The following is a 19419-nucleotide window of genomic DNA, read 5'->3' as shown; positions in this document are numbered from 1 at the left end:
TCAACCTTCAGCCATCAATTTTCTCATCTGTCTGCCTTTCACTTGCTTTCTCCCACTTTCTCTTTCTCTCGTCAGCTTTCTATCTTTTTCACACTCTCATTTTTTTGGCTGCCTCACTCCTCACACACTTTCGCCTCTCTTGTCTCCAGAACTCTGGCCACAAGGACTGTGATGTCCAGTATGCGGAGCTGGATACTGCAGCTTTGGCCTCCTCTCCAAGCCCACGAAGCTCTGCTCACACTGGCCCTGGGGATCTTGTCGAGTATGCAACCATCCAGCCTAGCTCACACTAGCGCATGCCATTATAGGCCTTTCCCCTCAGACTTTGGCCTCAAGGTATACAGACCAATGCACTCCATCCCTTCATTCATACCCTTTTCACATGCACTGACCTTCCTTTATATGCTCCACATGGTTCCCTTGTCTACCTTCCTCTTCAGCCTTGGTCATCTTTTGATATCCCCCATGTTGCTCTTCAGAAAGTTTGATTGAATCAGAGTGATTTTTAGGGTGTCATTTAACACAACAGCACTCGAGCAGAGACGTGTGGTACAGAAATTGAAAAGCACATTGTAGTGAGAGAATATAAGATCAGCCACACAAGTGCTCTATAATTTTCACAAAATGTCATGCAAAATATGGCTCGCTGGCAAAGACAAAGCAATTTTTAACTCCTTTTCTTCATGTTTTCTTGATGCTCCTTTTAGTCTCTTTATTCATGAAGTCTGATTCCAGAGAAATCTGTAGAGCATTCCTGTCCATAATGTGCGAGATTTAGCAGCATGACTATTTTGCATGAAAAACGTTTGGGATTTTGAACATCTCTGGTCCTATAAAAACAAAATGAAATAGTTCTTTAGTGTGTTTTTATGTCACTTTTTTTGACTTAATGGCAAAATAATGTGAAATATTGAAGATATCATATGTAAAATGCTTTTCTGAGCAGTTGCGCACACGCCAAAGGTGGTTGTCAAGTGATTATGACACACTTGACAGCCCTGATTGGTAGCAGAGGAAACATGCTCTCATCTACAAGACTCTGCTCTGATGTCTGATCTGTACCCAAATCAAGACAGCTGGGAGAAATCCTTCCATCACATGCAAACAGTCATCTACACCACTTGAAATACTCCTTATACGCATACAGGAAAGTGTGACAGGGGCACAAATCGCCGTGCTGCTAAAGTGGTTAGACTGGTTTCTGTGTGTTTCTGCAAGTTGTTGTTCAGCCAAGCCAGGAGGCTTCAAGGTTAAAGGCATGAAGAGAAGTAGTGCAAAGTGTGTGTTCATAAAACACTGTTGCAGGATTTAGTTGTTTTCCAAATTTTAGCTAAATGAGCTAAATGTAGATATAAAATGCATTACTGCACACTAAGGCTTTGAGAAATCACATCTTAAAATGAATGTTTTGCATTAGTTAACAAAGCTGGAATGAGAATCTTTATGTGATAACAGAAGCACCATTATTACTACTTGTTGCCCTAAACTGCAATTTCAGATTTACTATTGAAGTAATTTGCAGGTGTGACATCCCTAGAGAGCAAAATATTTAAAGCTACATTAGGTATTCACTCACTGGCAGCCCCAGATGGTATCAGGAGATACTGTTTGAATTTTGAGCAGCTAAGCCAGAAATCACAGGACATGATGTCCGTAAATAACAAACGCTTTTCTCAACCCAGACGCTCTGTGATGTCTTACACTAAAACAAACAAAAGACGACAATAAACAGAGGAGTCTAGCTTGTTGCCAGGAGACAAGAAGCTGGGCTCATCTACTTAGTTCTAATTATTTGCCCCTTGATGACCCAATGTGACAACAAGGTTAAATTAGAATTTGTGCCATCAATAAATAGACCCACACAGAACAGTTCAGTTAAACTAAAAGTTCTGTTGTGGAAGAGTTTGTCTGTCAGTTTTTTCAGCTCATCAACACAATAATAAAACAACACAGAGAAAATGTGCTTCAGTTTGACAATTCAGATGGAACACATTTATTTTTTTTGAATGTAGAGTAAACTAGCCTGTCCCTGCAAATGCAGAGCAAACTTTGCATTGCATAGACTGGGAGAGTGACAATAATTTTACTATAAAATGTTTTTATGTATTTATTTAAATTTCCTAATTTATTCCATAATGTCATCATACATGTACAATGACAATAAAATGCTATTCTGTTCTATTCTTTTCTAAATTATCCAATGGACTGTGCCATATTCTTAAGCCATACTGCTTTTTGGGGTTTTTTGCTATTAAAACAAGAAACAGAACAATTATAACAAACTTGAAAGTCAGTATTTGCTATCACCATCTTTATCCTTCAACACAGCCTGAATGAACTTATACAAGTTTTCTTGTCATTTTTAAGTAGTCTTCAGGTATAGTTCTCCAGGATTTATGAAGGGACTTCCAATGTATTCTTCATTGGATGCTGACCATTTTTGGCTCCATTCTCTGTCAAGATGTTGAGGTCTGGGCACTGTGTTTCACTCTGTGCCCAGACCTCTGTGTTTCTCTCCAGGCATCATTTTATTTCACTAGTACTCCATGCTAAAAAATAAATCCATTACCATTTATACTCTTTCCAGATGGCTTTGCATGGTAGGTAAAAATCTGATGGAGTCCATAATTCCATCAGTTTCTCCAACACCACTGACTGAAATTCAGCCCAAACCCTGACAGAGCTTCCACTGTATTTTAAAGAGTTCAGCAGATACTATAAGTACTGTCCATCGGCTATAGATAGTTTTGAAGGCCTGACACTTATTCCTCTGTGCCCCACTTGTCCAGTTTCCTCGCACTTTATAAGGACACACTGTACATCAGGCGAAGACATGCCAAATTTCCAGCTAGTAATGCTTTAGCAATCATCTTGTTGGTGCAAAAATTGTGTTTCTGTTTTTGTGCATACTTTTTATCTTTGTGCATTTTTTTATTCAACTGATGAAATGGACAAAAATGTTTTTGCAGAATGATTATATTGAGTTACTTATAGTTAAGTAAGTTGTTTGTAATGCATGTGACACAAATGGGTTCATCAAGGACTTCAAACAAGGACTGGACTGAAAACGAGAGAAAAAGCAGCTAATGTCCTAACCTTCAAAGCAAGGCATAAAGAAATGATGATGGCACTTTTGCACAGTGTTGTATTTGTATGTATTATTAGTTTTTTCTAACTTACACTGTTTGTGTAAGTCTGAAGAAAGTACTATTGTGATATTTCTATATTTCTACACAGGGAGCATAAAACTTGTTCAAATTTGTTATGAGTGAGTGCAGAGATGGCCAGAGATGTAACAAAAAAGATTGGACTTGCATTACGCATTTTATATTAGCAAAAGAGAGAGAGAGAAACGACAAAGGATTACTTCAGGCAAGCATTCATGCAATGCAGCACAGCTCAGCAGAGATTGGAGAGTGACAACAATAAACTACCAATAAAGTTGGTGCCTACAAGTGAATGTCAGGTGGGGGCAAGGCTAATAAAAAGCTACATAACAAGCAGCCAGTAGAGTAGTAGTAGCAACTGTTTATAAATTACCAGACAATTAGTCTACCAGAAGCATCAGTAGCACTGGCAGTTTAAATACACCTTATTATTGCAAGGGTGCGCTGAATGTACTGAGAAATGGTCTCATGTATTTTGTGTAGTGCAGTAAGATTTTAAGCCTAAGAACCTATTTGCATAAGAGAAAAGAAACATAGTCTATTTAGTGTAGATGCCGGTAAATATTTAAATATGGATTAAAACCAGTTGAAATTTGAAAAAAGAAAGCATTATTTTTTTTGTTACCAAATAGACAATATATCAATAAAATGTGCTGCTGCACCATCCTGAGATTAAGGCTAAATAAATTACAGATTTCAATATTCTTGCATACAGTACCCCAGCTTTGATGTGGAGCCAAGTCTTTACCAACACCCAAGACTTATCTTTGGCAGCTGCATGCTGGAGGAATTCGTCCAAAAAATATCCACAGTTAAATACAATTATTTCTGGTTTTGGGTTCTCAAAATCTTTATCACACTCACATCCTATAAGTGAAAAATGTAAAGAGTGTATTAGTTTTACGGAAGAAAGAAAGAAAGAAAGAAAGAAAGAAAGTCTTGTGTCAAAGTATCATAACTTTTAAAAATATTGTGAATATTGTGGCCAGTGGTATCCCTCTGCCTCCTAGTAGATGTAGTTTTCAGTAGATATAGTATCAAAATCCTAGATAACATCTTACTTGAATCATAGCATTCACAAGAGTTTTAGAAAACCTGACCTCTGACCTTTGACCTTTTCCACTGTGCAAAGTGACTACCGAGTGATGTCTTTTGTAAGTCATTTTGGACATTCATTTTGGTCCACTGAAGGGGTTGTTTTGTATTTCCAGGTGTCTTTTTTTTTCTACATCTGTTGAACGGTTAGTGTTGAGATCAGTAGGACCTCCGTGTACTGGCTACTAATAGTCCAAATGTGTTTGTTGTGGACATGTTTTCAGTGCCAGACTCTGACTCATTTTAGACCTTGTTTTAATGCTGCTTATATAGTCTTTGTAGGCCCATGTTTTATGTACCGAAACAGTTATGTGTGAAGGAATGCAGAGTGATCAGCAGACGTCTCCAAGATGGCGCGGGCTCTTGACACTAAAAAAAGTGAGCTTCTGCATGGTGGATTTGGAGCAGAAATGTCCCGAGTTTCTCAAAGGCAGTTTGCAAAATGTGTGTATCGACAAAGACTGTCGAGCAGATAATCCAGTTCATACACACTTGCACAATCTTCTCGTACTTTTCGTCACAACCTCTCTCAGTCTTGCTACTGATCACAACCACATTTACTTCCTCTTAGAAAGGTCTTCACAATAAAACAGGATACTTGTAAAAATGAACCAAATATAATGCAAATGCTCTTTTAAACTTGTTAAACATATCATATTCCTTTTAAAAGGAGGTCTAACATTTTTCTAAATATTTTAAACATTTTTATTTTATATTTTAACATGGATTTCAATGTTTTTAATATTTCAACACATAAATGACATTTTTAAACTGGTTACAAACAAACAATTTGAATAATTGAAATAAAAGAAACCAGTAGAAGAAAAACAGCAAAATGTAAAATAACCCCCCAAAAAATACCCACATGTACTTTTTTATACATAACCCATATTCAAATGTATTATGTTGATAACAACAATATTGATATTAATCATTAATCATGTAAATTTCTTGCACCTGTCATAGACGTCCAGGTGATTTCCAGAAAAATGAATGAGTCCAAAGTTCAAGTGTTGAGCATCACACTGACGTTAATGTTGTTTCATGGTTGGACATCTTGTGGACCTAGTTTGGACATGGACCAACGGACCCAATGTAGACATGATCCGCACATCTGACGTTCACTGTTTAGTGGGTTAGGTCGAGGTCACTGAGACTCTGACTCACCCTCGATTTTTAGTTGACACACTGAGGGTATCATTTTGAAAACCCTGGGTGTCTTTCTTCTCAAGTTATTGCATTCACAAGATTTTCATAAAACTTAGACCCTTACCGCCCACCTGCCCAAAGGGGTGATGACAACACCTCATCAGCCTTTTGTGGCCGAGGGTTTAAAAACTGTTAAAACAGGTAAACCTGAATAAGCCAATGACGTTAATTGTTTGGTGATTAAACTAAACCGCTGTTTGGTATTGAATGGTTATGAAATATAGACACAAACGCAAAGGATTACCATTTGTAGTGTTAGAAATGTGTAATCATAATAATAACACATTTTTCCAGCACTGGGCAAAAACAGTAGATTACAGTATCTGAAAACTGGTATCTGAGCGAAACAGATTATTGGATCTGTTCAACATTCACGTTCCACAGTTCTGAGACAAAGCAGAAAAATTAATGTTTATTGATTTACTTCTTCTGTTAGTTTATATAACACGTTCAGTCAGCAGCTCTATAACGGATGGCCCGCTGTTCCAACATGAACTTCTCTGGGGAAATGCCTGTTGACATTCCCTGTTTGTAATAAGCCTTGTCTTGGCTGGCTCCAGTCACGGGGTTACACCATTCAATAAAATCTGTGTTTGCTGAGCCAGAGACTCAACCACTAGTTTATATCCAGGGTGACAACATTATCATTTCATTTTCTGCCTGTGCAGTTCACCTTTGGCCTATGATTTAGAAGTAATCAGTGAAATAAATCAGCGAACTGTTAATCACAGCCTGATTGTATTTTTCTAGCATCCGCTGGCTTTGACAGAGCTATTACATTATCAGATATGAAAACTTATTTGTGCCATCATTCTCCAAGGTTATGTTATCTATTCTTTATATACCGGTGCTTAAAATGACTTCAAGGTGAATCAGATTTCATTTAGATTAGCGTTCATTTTTTAAGTATGCACAGGTGATGGTTCTTTTTGTGCGCTTTCGCTTTACATTTAAACAAAGTTAGAAGTCTGACTTTACTATGAGTATAACCCAATTATAGTGTAAAATAATTTAAATATCTTTTGAAGGTTTACATTTCAAATGCTTGTTTCCACTATTATCCAAATCCTCCAAAACACTTCTTGCAATAGTTTTGAAATAATTGTGAAACTGGTAACACAATTAGCTTTGTTTTTTATTGTTTTCATACTGTTTGTTTGAACGGAACCATACTGTCAAAGCTATTGATGCTCCTTTTTAAAAATATCCACTTAATTTGACCTTTTCTGTTTCCTGATGTAGTTTATGTTTATTAGATTTAAATACAATAGGGCATCTTATGTGCTTGTTGTTGTTTTCTTGTTCTTCTTTCTGGCCTTAGCTGTCTGGATAGTGATGCTAGACAAAACCAGCGCTGGTAGGCAGGCTGTGGTTGTCTTTCTTTTACACTGCAAACGGTGCATGTTTTTTCCTCAAGTGGAATAAAATGATACTGGAAGTTTAAGTGAACTCTACAAAACCATAAATATCAGCTGTATTACTGTGTTTGACAAATGTTTTATTTTGGAGTGAATGTGGCTTGAAGCACAGATGCTGAGCAACATGGGAATAAATCAAACCACAAGGGTCAATAAATCCAATTACTCTTCAATTAAATGCTGGAACGAGTAAGATGTGTAATTTGTGAAACAATGGATCAATGGTGACTGATGGTGCAATGTGCAGCGCTCTCCGAAACAAAGCATGTCGACTTTTAATGTGAAACAGCTCCAAGAAATGTCTTTATTTTTTATTTATAAAAAGGAAAACATACACATTCTACTTCAAGACTACTTTAAGGTTGTAATGTTCAGTGTAACAATTTTATGTAAATTATTTTATGTAAATTATTTTAATTCACCCAGCCAGTGCAATGCAAGGTACATTTATTAACTACAAACTGTAATAAAAATGTCAAATTAAGGTGGTTTAAAGTAGTGAAGATAAAATTAATCATGGTAGCCTGAAAAAAAGGGACAATGGTACAATCTCAGTTCATGATCAAATCTAGTGAAAGGAAAGCTACATTTAACTGCAGATGTACTATCGCTGTTTTATCAAATGTTCAATCTGCTTCTGCTCACATGACAGAAAGAAAGAAGAGCATAGGTATGTTGAAGGTTTTCAGTTGGCTTCTGTCATCTAGCTTAGATGCAGTTTCAGGGTTTGAGAACAACCTTGTCTCATTTATAGACTTTCTGTGACTATGAGTGACCCTTATCCCCGCCTTAATAACGTATACAGACAAATGTAATCACGGACTGGATAATGTTCTGGGACAATGAACTTGCCTAGAGATGGCTAAATCACACTGTCGTTCTGACCTATAGCACCAGAACTAGGCTTAAGCAACAAATGCACTACAGTTAAATTACCAAAAAGATAGAATTGAAATAAACACACTGTGTTTCAACTCACTGTTAACTTGTTCTATATTAATGCTGAGATATATAGGTTACACTTACAACTATTACCTATAAGCTGTACATCTAAATTTTGAGCTGTACACTTAAAAGTTTCTGGTCAATGTATTTAAGATATATTAAAAAAAAACTGTAACCAGTGACGTTATTTAAATGTTGAGTTCCTCCAATATTATTTTATTATTAATTGTTTAACCATTACTGAAAAACACAGATATGGAAACTATTGAGAAGTATAGCAATTAAAAATAAAGAATAATCTAAGCTAATGTTAAGTGTGAGCTTATTAAATATCTTGTTAGTAAACGTTTAATTGTAATGTTCAGGATCACATTTTTCAGACAGGACTTAGTCAACTTTATTTTTTCACTTCTTGTGGGCAGTAAATACCTCGAGTAACGGCCATTCCTTATTTAAACACACTTTGATTGGGGAAATAACGCTGATAAGTAGGCTGATAAAAATGTCTTGTCTTGTACTCCTTTAAATCTTAATTCCAAAAAAGTATTTTCCATAAATGACCTTTGCATTTAATTTCCCTTCAAAAATCACTACACAGCTTCAGATAGGCAATTGTCCTAAATCATGAAAACTCCTGGGCTCACTGCCCAGCAGTTTAATGGAACTCTGGAATTTGTTACCAACAGAAAAGATTCTTTCAAACTGGCCTCTGTTCAGAGTCACCATTAAGTGAAAAAATAGCATAAATTTAACAAAAAACAGTGTGTGTCTGTTTTTTTGTTGCCACCAGTTTGATTTAATCTTAGTCACTGTTTAACGTTCAGTTTTGTGTTCCTGTCTTGATTTCCTTGTATTCCACAATAAGTCTGATCATTTGTAATATTTGAAATCTTTGGTTTGGTCTATTGTGTGATTTTCATTGTTTTGTTTTGTGCTTTAAGTTCTTCATCCTAGCTTCCCTTGTGTGTCTATCATTTTAGTGTGTTTTCATGTCTCTGTGTTTAGTTGAATCCTCTTGTCCATTAATGTTGTACTTTAATAGTCAGTTTTCTCTTTTGTCTTGCTTTGAGTTTCCCTGATTACCTTATGCGTATAAAAAGTCCGGTCCAGTTGGATTTGATGTTCTCTTTGCTGCCTTTAATAAAGGTTTGATTTTTGTTTGCTGGTATCCTGCATTTGAGTTATTTAATCTACAAATTGCAGTGATATTTTAAAATTCTAAATACAAGCATCAAAGCCTTGCTCTTCCAGTGTTCTAATTAAATAGTCTTTTTTTTTTAATATAATTGAAAATCAATTCTAGAATGTCTGGGACAAAAAGAAAAAAAGTCTGGTTAATCGTAGCAAGAGTACTTTTCTATGATTTTTCTTTTGCACATTTGGAACTTTCCAAAGACATGCAGGGGTGATGATTCTAAATTGGCTGAAGGTGTGGACATAAGAGTGAATGGCTGTCTCTTTGTGTTAGCCCTGAGATAGACTGGTGACCTGTGCAGTGCATACGTCTTATGACAGGTGCAGACCAAGCATGAAGCATGAATTTGTGGATGGATAATGCAACTCAAACAAACACACGGAAAACAGACTGCTTGGATGGAGTTTTTCTTCTTCTTCTTTTTCTTTTTCTTTTTAAATATATGGAGGTGCAAAAACAATTTTACAGGGTGTTTGCTGTGACACATAATTTTTAACTGACACATATTTAAATAAATAAATAGCTAAATTAAGACAATTAATACAATAATAAAATACATACCACAATGTTTTTCACCCATCATCCATCCTTCCATCCATTCTCATCCACTTATGTTTCCATTTTTAATTTGTTACATTTTGGTTTCATTTACTTAATCTTTTTGTTGGTCATTGTTTAAATGTACAGAATAACCAGATTAGTAGTTTCCAGTTGTTATCTGCATGCTAACTTAATATTCTTTGTAAGAAAGAATGTCAAATTACTGGATGGTATATAACTCTTGTCTGAGCTCTTTTCTGAGCCCCCCGCCCCCCTGTACTTCTCAAGCTTCTCTTGTTCCATCTTCCTGATGTCGCTGTAGTGATTACAAATGACAACAACATCAGTAAAAAGGAACATGTGAAGCTAGAGAAGTACCAAGGGCTCAGCGAAGAGCTTGAGAAGATGTGGAGGGTGAAGGTAACACTGGTCACAGTGGTAATCGGAGCACTAGGTGCAGTGACTCCCAAGCTAGACGAGTGGCTCCAGCAGATCCCAGGAACAACATCGGAGATCTCTGTCCAGAAGAGCGCAGTCCTAGGAACAGCTAAGATACTGCAGGACCCTCAAGCTCCCAGGCCTCTGGTAGAGGACCCGAGCTTGAAGGATAGACCTCCCGCAGGGGCAAGAGGGGAATTTTTTTTAAATCAAATAATCTTTGATTTATTCAGCCTACAAACTTAGAATGTGAGAATTCAGGGTTTTTACTCGTGCAAGAGTGTATTTGAATTAGGCAGGGTGTATTTTTCTTCAAAGGGACAATACCTAACATTGAATCAGACTTTTTCTACAGAAGTCTGCTAAAGTTTCAAATCTAAATCCCAAATGTCTTGAGACAAACCTTTAAGATGGAAAAGCTGCTCCTCAGACTGCTGCTTTTAATTTTGCTTGATATCACCAAGGTCTTTTCTGCACACAAAAGAAATTAATAACGTGACAAAGTAGAAAGTTTTCTTAACATCTTCAGTGGTCCTTGATACTGACCTGAAACAAATAAGCTTTTCAGACGCTTCTGCCAATGTCTGCCGCATGTGTGTCAAGAGGGGTTTACTTGCACGTCTTATGCTGTGAAAAATCCAGTTCACCTTCACACAAGCTTAGTTCTCACACTGTCACCATTAACAGCTTCCCCTTGCTTTACTATTACAGCATCTTTTGTCTCTCAAAATATCATACATGTAGCAATACAGAGGTTTACGTTATGCTATTTGAAAAATCTTTTTTTTGTGTGTCATTGTGCTGGTTGCCTGCTTATTAGCAGTTCCTCGATGTGTACCTCATGTTTTATCCATTTTACTATATTTATATTTTTGTATTATTTTTATTCATTTATTTGTTCCGCTGGGCTAGCTTTTCATGTAATGGAGTTATCAATTTTATACTTTGTTTTGATGAATGCAATGATTTGTAGGCAGGTTTAAGTCTGTTTCTGGTTTTGTTGCTCCACCACAATATTTACAGAGTTGGGATCATCGTTTTCGTAGATGTAGAGATGCTTGACGATTATTCGTAAGTTGCATTTTCACTATCATTCTTATCATTTTGTTTTGTTTTTGCATGTCTTCTATTCACCACCTCATTTCATTTTTATTATAATCACCTCATTTCAAAGCAAATCCAAGATCTTTTAAAAGCACTATTTAATTTAGAGCTGCTTAAGGTTTTCAGTGATTTCAATTAACGTTCTTTAAAAAGCTAGAAATTTAATTTCTCAGAGTCCCCCAAAACAGCTCAATGCTGAGGGCACTATATTCATGACTGGTAATGTTATACTGCCACTAAGGTAATTTTGTTTCTGTGGTGTACTGTGGTGAGTTTATGGCTTCATCTGCTTGTGCTATTTAAAAAAAAAACTAATCTGTTGAATTGGACAGGGAGCATTCTGGGAAGGAGTGTCAACAAATGTAACAGCGGAAAACAATTATGTTTGAAACTTGACTTCCCGCCTACCAAATCACATGTTGGCACACAATTTAATTTAGTAAAGGGATTGCTGATGGTAATGCAGAATATTCAGTGAGGTAAATCTAACCTGTCAATGTCACCCACAAGTAGGTGTATAATTGCCTTTTCTGTCTGGAAATCGCATTTATGCAGATATTAAAGTGTGAAGTACATACACAACATATTTATTCACTATCAATGATGTTTATAATGAGGATGAACCTAAAAAAAGTGCTAATTAAATTATTATTTAATACAAAATAAATACCAAAGTTGCATCTTTTCTGCCAGCTGAATTTGTTGATTCTAACTCATCGACTCCCAAGTTGGAGCCAAATTCCCAGTTCAAGCATAACAAAGTGACTGACACGCTGAGAAGGCAGACTTGCTGCTCTATCAGAGATCTTAGTGCCATTATAAGCTTTATAAGTAGCACTTAGAGCATTTCATTGTAAAAAGCAGATGAACAATCAGACCCTTCTGACAACACCATGTAACATCAGAATAATGGTTGTTTTTGTTTCATAAAAACTGACAAAAGCAGGATAGACTACAACACCAAAACACTTCATGCTGTTCTGTGTAGATATTTATTTATAAAGAAATACTTTATAAGATGATAACAGCATAAATTATTTGTCTTCGTCTGTGAAATCGGTGGCTCACTGATTATTAACATAAATATAATTTTGTAAGTTAGAGTCAATGAGGTTTGAACCATGTTATGGAGAGTTTTTAAACTATAGACAGACTATTTTTAGATTTTGACACTGCATAATTAAATCTTGTGAAGGTGGTGAAATTAAAAGAAAAAAGTTAATGTTGAGGAAAAAAAATCAAGAATAAAATTTTGAATTTAAAATGTGATAACTCTTATCTTTTCCTGTATGTGACACTAATATTTTGCAATTGAAAGATTTTATTTCTGTATTTTTCTATAATAAAGGATCTGCAGCTTTGTGATTCATGAATATAGGGCCCTCGGTGCAAAGAGTTGTGTTGTGCATATGTGACATGGCGGAAGTGTGACATGCCCAAATCATTTAAAGACATAAAATGCTTGAGTACTTCAAAAGACGCTGCTCTGCTGTGTATTGTACTGTATTACTGTGAAGTCGCTCAGTCAACTCTCATCAAAAACTTTGTGACCCTGCAGTATTTTCTTCTTTTTTCCGTCTCCACACAGGACTCTGGGAGGCATCCAGAAGAGCCTTTGAACCCAGCTGAATATATGAGCTACCAACGTGTCTGCAACATGGAACAATTCCCCGAGTCTCAGCCTGCTCCTGCTTACCCTGTTACTTTCCTGCCTCAGCACCCTTACACTCAGCACCCCTCCAACGAGCCCATGTACTCCAACACGAGCTTCCCCACCCACGGCCCTCGAGCTCCATTCACTTTCCCAAAGGAGCAATCAGTGTGACATGCCACGTAACTATTATCTCAGCGAGAGGCAACATGATAGTGCCACAAATGCTTCGTGAAAAACAAAGCTCTGTTGAACAGATGTGCATCTATCCCCACCTTGCTTCTGTTTCCTCTATAGGCTTAAAACACTTGTGGGCTTTCCCCTGTCATATGAAAGTGTCCCTCAATCCCCTGTGTATTGTGTGCTGCTTGCTCCACTGAAGCTATAGGGCCCCAGTTATCTCGTGATGTTAGCATCCTCGCCACCAGCTACTCTCTTCCACCACTCAATCCTTTACCCTTCACATGTGCCCACTCATCCTGTTTGCTTTTTATTGCCTCCTCACCTTTGAATATTTTGGGTTTTGCCAACTGTCTGTACAGAATATGCCACTCAAAATGTTTTCTCTATTTTTTTTTACATCTCCCACAGTGGTAGTGACCTTTTATAGCAACGTGGTTCTTTTGTTTGTATTCTGTTTGTCTGTCAATCATATGCTTGCTTCTTTGAAAGTCATATACTATAATGTATGTGTGATCAGGTGTTTACTGGTGGACTAAAAAAAATATAAGAAATGCCAATTAATTTGTAAAACTAATTATCAATCTGTAATGACATGGACTACCCCTTTAATGACGGTTAATGACTGGGTTGTTATGTGAAGAGGTGAATTGGCAGTCTTTCAGCTGGATCCTTCATTACTTTTCATAATTGCTTTGCTGTTATGAAGTTTGACTGGCTATTTTGGACTGTTAGAAGAGAATGTTATCCTCATTAGCTAAGAAGAAAAACAAAGGGCTCGAGATCCAACAGTACCTACTTTCTGCTCACTGTCCATGTCTCATTATCCTTCCCTTCAGGCTACTGTTATTTTCATTGTCATCTACCAGTAGTTGCCAAAGACATAGTTTTGCTTGGATTTTTTTGTCCATTTGCTTTCATGTTAGCAATTACATTACAATTATCTGAAGGGAAATAAAAACATACTTGATTGGCAACTTGCTACGCTTTCCCAGTTTACATTATCCTTTTACCATATGCTGTATTAATCATATCTTTATATGAAAACGTGTTCAGAGGTTGGTTTGAGGTTCATTACTTCATGGGTCCATTCTCAGATAGCAGATGCATTTGGGCCTAATCTGGATGACTTTTTGTCACCTAAGGCTCTACCAAGTATTGTGTAGGACAGATATGGCCCGCAAATCATGAGCCGGGCTTAGTATGGGTTATAGTAAATATCGTGCTCAAATGTCAAGGCAAACCTGACCCCTGGATCACATAAAGTAAACTTGAGGTAGATATGAGGCAGGCAGGGTCATTCCTGAATCAATGAAGTCAGTCAAGGTCAAATATGGTCCATAGAAATCTGCAAATGTGGGCCACAGTTGACCCAATATTCCTTGTTCTCTAGGTTGTGTTCGTTATCAACTAACTGGTGCGGGTAAAAGGTGAAGACAATCACATACAAGGGTTGTCCTGGAAAAAACAAATCATGGATAAAGTGAAAAGGCTTTTTCAAGGACAGCCCACCCACTTAACATATTTAAATATTTTTTAAATATGGTTTGTACTAATATAACCTAAATAAGTTTAAATCAATCTAAGGAACCGAAGATAAAAGCTTGCTACTGTATTTTTTTAGACAATACTCAGTTATATATGATAGCACTCCACATATTTTCATAGTCCATTTTACACTGTTACTTTCAGACCATACATAAGCTAACATGCTTGACGAGCCAATTTCAGGATACCGCCTCCTACACGCAAGCCCTCTAGACACAGAAAATTAGCATAAACTGAAAGTTCACATTTTTTGCCATGTCAGATGTATGTTTGGAAAAAAAATAAAGAAAAGAAAATACTTGTGTTTGTGCTCGATGTGAAAAAAAAACCTTGAGGTGTTGAAGGTAATTTAATGTTTACTCTTAATGGTGATGGTAAATGGAATAGAGTAAAACTTGTGAGACTTTCTCCTGTGCTCACCTTGTTGTCTTGCAATGGCTTGATATGTGTGCTAGCATTTAGTTTAAGCAGTGGTATCTGGTTTGAACCACTGAAGGAGTTTGTTATCGCTGTACCTGCTGTGAGAAAAGACACTTACACACATCTTTGTCTTTTTGTGACACATTTAATCTTCAAGAGATCCTTCCTTTATTATTATTATTATGATTATTATTAGTATTATTATTATTGATAAGTACTACTACATACTATATAATATGCTAGAATTTGGGCTTTACATCCATAAAAGAAATATAAATTTTTACCCTGTTCCTTTTTGATGTCCTGACAATGATTGCCATGTTTGTTTTAACCTTTTGATTTGTGTTTTGTAAGACTGTAACATTTAGTTTTATTACTATTGTTTTTGTTTTGTTTTTTTGTTTTTTTTACAATTTACAATATTCATATACAGTAAAGGAAGCCTACATCACTTTTTTTGACATTCATTGCACATTTGTGGAATAGTAAAACCCAAATAAATATTATGATTATAAGCTCTTTTGACTGAAATAATGAAATAAAGTTCAGTTTAACCTGTTTCTGTTTTATTTGTTTTTAGAGATTTTGAGTTATGTCGATGTAAATATTAACAATGTATCTGATGTGTGTAAAAAAAAAAAAAATCATGCAATTTAACATTAAAGTTCACAAACTAAACATTATTGCCGTTTTTATTTTTGATGTGTCTATTGCCAGTACAACACATTTTTTGTGTTTTACTGTCACTTATACAACTTGGGGATGAGGGGAGGCTGCAGCTTACTGTTCTGAGGCAAGAGGCAGGGAACATGCTGGGCAGGTTACTGGTTTATAGCAGAGACAATATCCACACCACTTTCAATATAATCACCATTTAACCTAACATGCATCTTGCTGGACTGACTGGGTCCATGCAGGCATAGAAAATCCACAGGCTCCTCAAAGAAAGTCCCTAACCAATCAGGAAGTTTCCTCACCTTGGTGGAGAGAAAGAAAAAAAGAAAGAAAGAATGAAAGTGAGGCACTAAGGATTAAAAAACTATTTGCAACAAAGGACACATTTCTGAATAGACTTTGCTTTGTGTCCACTCTTAATCGTGCCTCTAATTTCTCCTTAGCACACCATCAGAGTCCATTTGGACTTCATAGGACCCAGTGTCAATGGACTTAAGAACCCAACCTAATCTCAAGTGTATGTGAGGTTCCAGTGGCTGTACTCTCACACAGTCACCTGGTTTCTAGTATATCGTTTGTACCAGGTACTCTGGTGCTGTTTGTTTTTCAGATCATGCTGTGCAGGAGTCTTGTTTTGTTTGTTTTTTAGCAACAGTATTCTGACATGGTGTCTGAGCCGTCTCTGAGCTGCACTGGTTTCCAGACCTTATGATAATGTGTGATTGTAGTGATCTAATAGTACAGGACAGGGATCCTCTCCTGCAACTTGCAACAAGAGCCTTTTGGCTATGACTATGGTTATGGAAGATTCTGTCTTATCATTGCTCCATGGGAGCAATCGTTTTTCCCACAGTCTGCTGAATCTCTGGAAATCTTGAGATGTACATTGAGATCCATTATCTGAGCTTTCAGTTTCTTTATCACGGTAGTAGACTTTGTGTCTGGTTAACTGTCTATTGCTCAAAAACATTGGTAATAACTACGCTGATGTAGTAGTCTCTGTTGTCAAATGAAAACAAATCCAATCCCATCTTTGTCCATGGACTGCTTGGCATTTTACATGGAAGGAGGGTTTCTGTTGGTTGTGTGAAGCCTACCACTCTGAAGATATCACACTTGGCTGTATATGTCTTTATCTGGTCAGACTACTGGCCATGTCAGTAGATGCATTCTCTAGCAACTTTCCACACCAAGATGTGAGGACGGTAAATGATAAATGAACTTTCTGCTTATATAATCAGGCTTACTGTTTTTACTTTATCTTTTAGCCATCCCTGCTGTATCCTTTGAATTAGAATCTGTATTATCCTCTGTCCTGTACTGATTGAGAGACCATATTAATGGTGGACATTCAGGAAGATATGCTCTGCTTAGAGTGTTGGCGAGTAACATATTATTTCCTGATACGTACACCACATCCAAATCATAGTTTTGAGTCCATAACATAGTTTTTCTTGAATTTATTTAGGAGCACTCAGTGGCTTTTTCACTATGGCCTCTAATGACTTACAGGCACTTTAAACGATAACTTTGCAGCTATATGTTTACTGGTGGAACTTTTCCATTCTGAACACCACAGCCAAGGATTCTTTTTCCATTTGAACATGGCGTCACCCTGTGTCTTTGAGTGTTCTGCTTGCAGAAACAATAGGCTCAACCTCCTGAAATGTTCCACCCAAACCTGTGTCTGAGTCATCAAACTGCACTATCAGTTATTTCTGTAGGTTATAATGTTTCAGGACTGGAGAAAATTGCATTTGCAATCACCTCTGTCAGTTTGAGGAATGCTTTTTAAGATCAGGCTTAAAACTTACATTTTTGACAAAGGATATAGTTAGAGCTGGTGACTCTGACGTCATATGATTGTTGGGGTTTTCTCTGTTTTCTCTGTATCATTACCAGGTCTTTACTTTACAATATCAAGCCCCTTAAGGTAACTGTTGTTGTGATTTGGTGCTATAAAAATAAAATTGAACTGAACAGAAATCCTCATGCTGTGATGAAAACTTCCACTCACAGTTTCTGTGTGTTAATTGCTTCAGTGCCTCATGGTGACCAGAGAGGTGTGGGCAAAACTTTGTTAGGTAATCCGCCATACCCAGCAGCCTCTGGACCCCTTCTACATCTGTTGGTTTTGGCATCTGTCATGCACTTTTTCAATGTCTGGTTTTAGTTCATCTGCCTTCAGGAGGTGTCCTATATATGTAACCTCCTTTTGTCTCAGTTTAAACTTGTCTGCATTCAGTTTGATGTTCTTTTGCCCATATCAGTTTAGACACAGTCTCAGTTTTCCACCATCATCACATTCAGCTTCCTCTTGCATTTCTCTTTGTCTTGTGATCAACACCTCAGCTGCAATAATGTACAACCCAAGCAGTCATCTAGAGCTTGTGTCAGTTTTCTCTGAAAGATTTCAGGAGCAGACATATAACTATTGGTATTCTCAGCTCTCTGTAGCAGCCACATGGAGAATGGTGTAAGGTAGCTAGACTCATCCTCTTACTTGATATGCCAGAACCCACTTTTGACGTCACATACCAAGGGCGTAGATTTGGTTTTGGCATTGGTGGGGACGGATGATTCAACCACCGAACTCTGCCCTGTTTCTTTTTCTTTTCCTTTTTGTTTTTGCTTCTTAATAAAAAGAGGAGAAATATACTTGCCTACATATACTATTCTACGTGCTTTTAAACCATTTAAAATCACAATTCATAGTTTTATATGTGAATTATATAATGTTAAATTACTATTAAAAAAATGACTGACTGAGTATTTTAGGCTTTAGTTTACTTCAGCCATAATCCATATAAATCAGGTATCATACAAAAATAAAAATAGCTTCAAATACAGTCATGACAATAAAAGAATATGACTTTAAGGACTTAACATCATTACTTCAGTTATAGTACACCAACATCTGTTATACTTTGGCACTAAGGGAACACTGAATGACCTGGTGGTTTTTGTCCATAAAACTACTCATCTAAGATTACCACAAAGTAAAAGATCTCTCAGCAAAATTATGCAACAGTTTAGGCACTATTGCCCCGATCAAATCAGTGAGCTGAGATTTTCTGTTCTAAACATGAACTACTGTTACAGCAACAGACATGGACTACTGGTGCCCGACACAACAACTCAATGTGGACTATGTGAAGGAGCCAAACACATGCCTGCTCCTCTCGTTAACTGAGATAAACTGCTGGCATATTTGTTTTACATCTATACTGTCCAGTCTCTCCTGGTGGACATACAGCAGCATTGTTTAATCTCATTTGAGTCATTGTTAACCTTAGCCATCTTTTTAGTCTTCTGAGAGCACTGAAGCTTCTTTCAGCCTCAGTACATGCGTTTTATCCTCAGATTACAATTATTATTCTGTGCTTGATGTGCCTCACCTTTGGCCCTGGCTCTTCCCCTCTGACTGCACTAGGACATACTGCCACCTGATAAAATAACACATTGATTCGTGCCATATAAAAAGTGAGACATGTCAATTCAGATTCTTTGTCAAATATACACTAATGAAACAATTTACATCAGCAGCCTAACAACTGTCATGATAATAAATACTAGTTAATCTATAGCACCAAAACATCAGTCAGTCACCTGTGACCTCGCCTCTTCACCTCTGTCTGAGCTACAACATGGCAGAGCTGCCTCTGTCACCTGATGAATAACAGTGAGACATTCCAAATACATGCAGTCACACATGTGCTTCAAATACAGTCATGAACCAACAAGTCATCATCCAATTCCACCTGTGATCTTGCATCACCATTACTCTCTGAGCTTTGTGTTGGTTCTTCTGTCACCTGACAAATAGGACATACA

General features: G+C 36.9%; 1 protein-coding gene across 3 annotated transcripts in view; it reads left to right on the top strand.

Annotated features, from left to right (window-relative positions):
* Window positions 1–15577, top strand: part of nectin1b (nectin cell adhesion molecule 1b) — a 158780-nt gene extending 143203 nt beyond the window's left edge. The window contains exons 9-10 of one of the 3 annotated variants that reach the window (XM_084950604.1): window positions 150–336; window positions 12700–12789. In XM_084950604.1, the coding sequence (XP_084806730.1) occupies window positions 150–293 (144 nt within the window). In that variant the 3' untranslated portion in view covers window positions 294–336; window positions 12700–12789. Of the gene's footprint in view, window positions 1–149; window positions 337–12699 lie in introns of all 3 variants that reach the window. The other 2 variants (XM_084950605.1, XM_084950602.1) reach the window with 2 other exon arrangements.
* Window positions 15578–19419: the final 3842 nt, after the last annotated feature.

This window comes from Perissodus microlepis, chromosome 14 (genome assembly GCF_051167445.1).
Source record: "Perissodus microlepis isolate ML-2025 ecotype Zambia chromosome 14, ASM5116744v1, whole genome shotgun sequence".
NCBI classification, from domain to species: Eukaryota; Metazoa; Chordata; class Actinopteri; order Cichliformes; family Cichlidae; genus Perissodus; species Perissodus microlepis.
Note: the sequence above shows the minus strand (reverse complement) of the source record. Positions and strands in the feature narration are given on the sequence as shown.